Source organism: Brassica oleracea, chromosome C5 (assembly GCF_000695525.1).
Source record: "Brassica oleracea var. oleracea cultivar TO1000 chromosome C5, BOL, whole genome shotgun sequence".
Classification (NCBI taxonomy): Eukaryota; Viridiplantae; Streptophyta; class Magnoliopsida; order Brassicales; family Brassicaceae; genus Brassica; species Brassica oleracea.
The window spans coordinates 16820882-16822681 of record NC_027752.1 but is presented as its reverse complement, the minus strand read 5'-3'; the positions used below and the strand labels follow the sequence as shown (position 1 = coordinate 16822681).

General features: G+C 40.2%; 1 protein-coding gene across 1 annotated transcript in view; it reads left to right on the top strand.

The window, feature by feature from the left end:
* LOC106344650 overlaps positions 1-1367 on the top strand; it is a 3395-nt gene extending 2028 nt beyond the window's left edge. The window contains exons 2-3 of the mRNA XM_013783981.1: positions 640-725; positions 990-1367. Of these exons, the coding sequence (XP_013639435.1) occupies positions 640-725; positions 990-1367 (464 nt within the window). The remainder of the gene's footprint in view (positions 1-639; positions 726-989) is intronic.
* Positions 1368-1800: the final 433 nt, after the last annotated feature.

Sequence of the window (1800 nt, the reverse complement as noted above, 5' to 3'; positions counted from 1 at the left end):
AACCCAAAACAAAACAATATTCTAAAAGATTCATCATCATCATCAGAACTAGAGTAAACAATGGAAACAATGGAAACGAGCTTATCATCCACAAAACCCACAAAACCCACAACACAGAAAGTAGAGAAATCGCGAGATCAGAGCTAAAATCGAATCATACCTGAAATTGTAGAGAAATGAAGAAGGGAATCGATGGGAGGGAAGAGAGAATCGTATGGATTGATGAACACAAGAACAGTAGACGAAGAGAAATCTGGGAGGAGAAAGTCGTTGGTTGCAGAAAGAATCGCGAGAGAGAAGAAAAGAATCGGGAAAAATTATTTCTGATTGATTTTTTCCCAAATTCTCTAAACCCTAGAAATTAAATTTTTGGGTCAGCCCAACACCCATTTGGTTTGGACCAGTTAACCCATGGGCAAAGTGGGTCTTTAACCCAATTGGACCATTAATTATTTGGGTATGACCATCACCCACCCATGTTTGTTTGGAATGGGTTAGCCCATGGGTGGCCCAACCAGTTGACACCCCTACCAGTGGGATCTCTCCTCGCCACAAGAGGAGTGCAATCTGAGATAAATTGTAAAAGATGCGGTGAAGCTGAATCTATTGCACATCTATTCCTTGAATGTCCATTTGCAGAGAACCTCTGGGAGAAGGCTCCAATTGTGCAGCTTGGTGTAGCTGGCCAGATTAATGAATCTATGAAGGAATGGTTGTCAAGGGTGGTGAACTTTAAAGCTCTCCCACCGATAGGATTAAGTTCCTCACCCTTGATCCCTTGGTTCCTTTGGAACTTATGGACAGCAAGAAATAAACTGGTCTTTGAAGGAAAGTTGTTTCAGGTGGAAGACATTATTTCGAAGACAGTAGTGGAAGCCAAAGATTGAGAGTTAGCAAACTGCACCCTAGAAAAGAAACAGAAGCCCAACCCAGGAGCAAGGAACGTTCTTGTTAATGCTCCTTCTTGCTGGACGGATGGAGCGTTGCAGGAAAGCACAAGAATTGGAGGTATGGGGTGGATCATAAAGAACGAGACAGGTGAAGTGCTCTGTCGGGGCTCTACTAATCAACCTTTTGTCTGCTCGGCCTTAATGGCGGAAGCTCTGGCCATTTGTGAAGCCCTCTCAAAAGCAAAAGACTTCAACCTTCGAAGTCTACAACTATTCTCGGACTCGCAAGTCCTCGTATCTGCTCTGCGTTCAGAGCTGGAAGTGAATGAGATTGCAGGTGTCTTACATGATATTAGGAACCTTGCCACTCTCTTCTGTCCTTTATCTTTTCGTTTTATTCCTCGTCTTGAAAATCGTCAAGCTGATGCTTTGGCAAGTTCAGGTCTTGAACGCTTTAATGGTGTTAATGTTGTGTAAGAACCTTTTGGTTGAAGTAAAAAATGCTTGGTTTGACAAAAAAAAAAATCATGATTAGATTGAAATTATTCATATGCTAATTGATTAAAAATCGATTAGACCTATGAAATTGAAATCACATGATTAAATCCTATTAGAAATAGAAATTGCCTTGATCACATGCTATTGATTGAAATCTGATTTGGTTGCTTGATCACATGATATGTTTAAAATCTGAATCGTATGTCTTAACCAAATCTGATTCGCATGCTTCAAACCCAAAATCTGATTTGTTTGATCGCCTAGCTCGCATGCTAAAAAATTAAAATATGGATTGATTGTTAAAGATAAAATCCGATTGCATGCAGCATGGGACCTAGATTTAATTTGCTCAGTCACATACTCACATGATCCAAATCTAATTTGCTAGCTGATTACTTGATTGAAAATGATG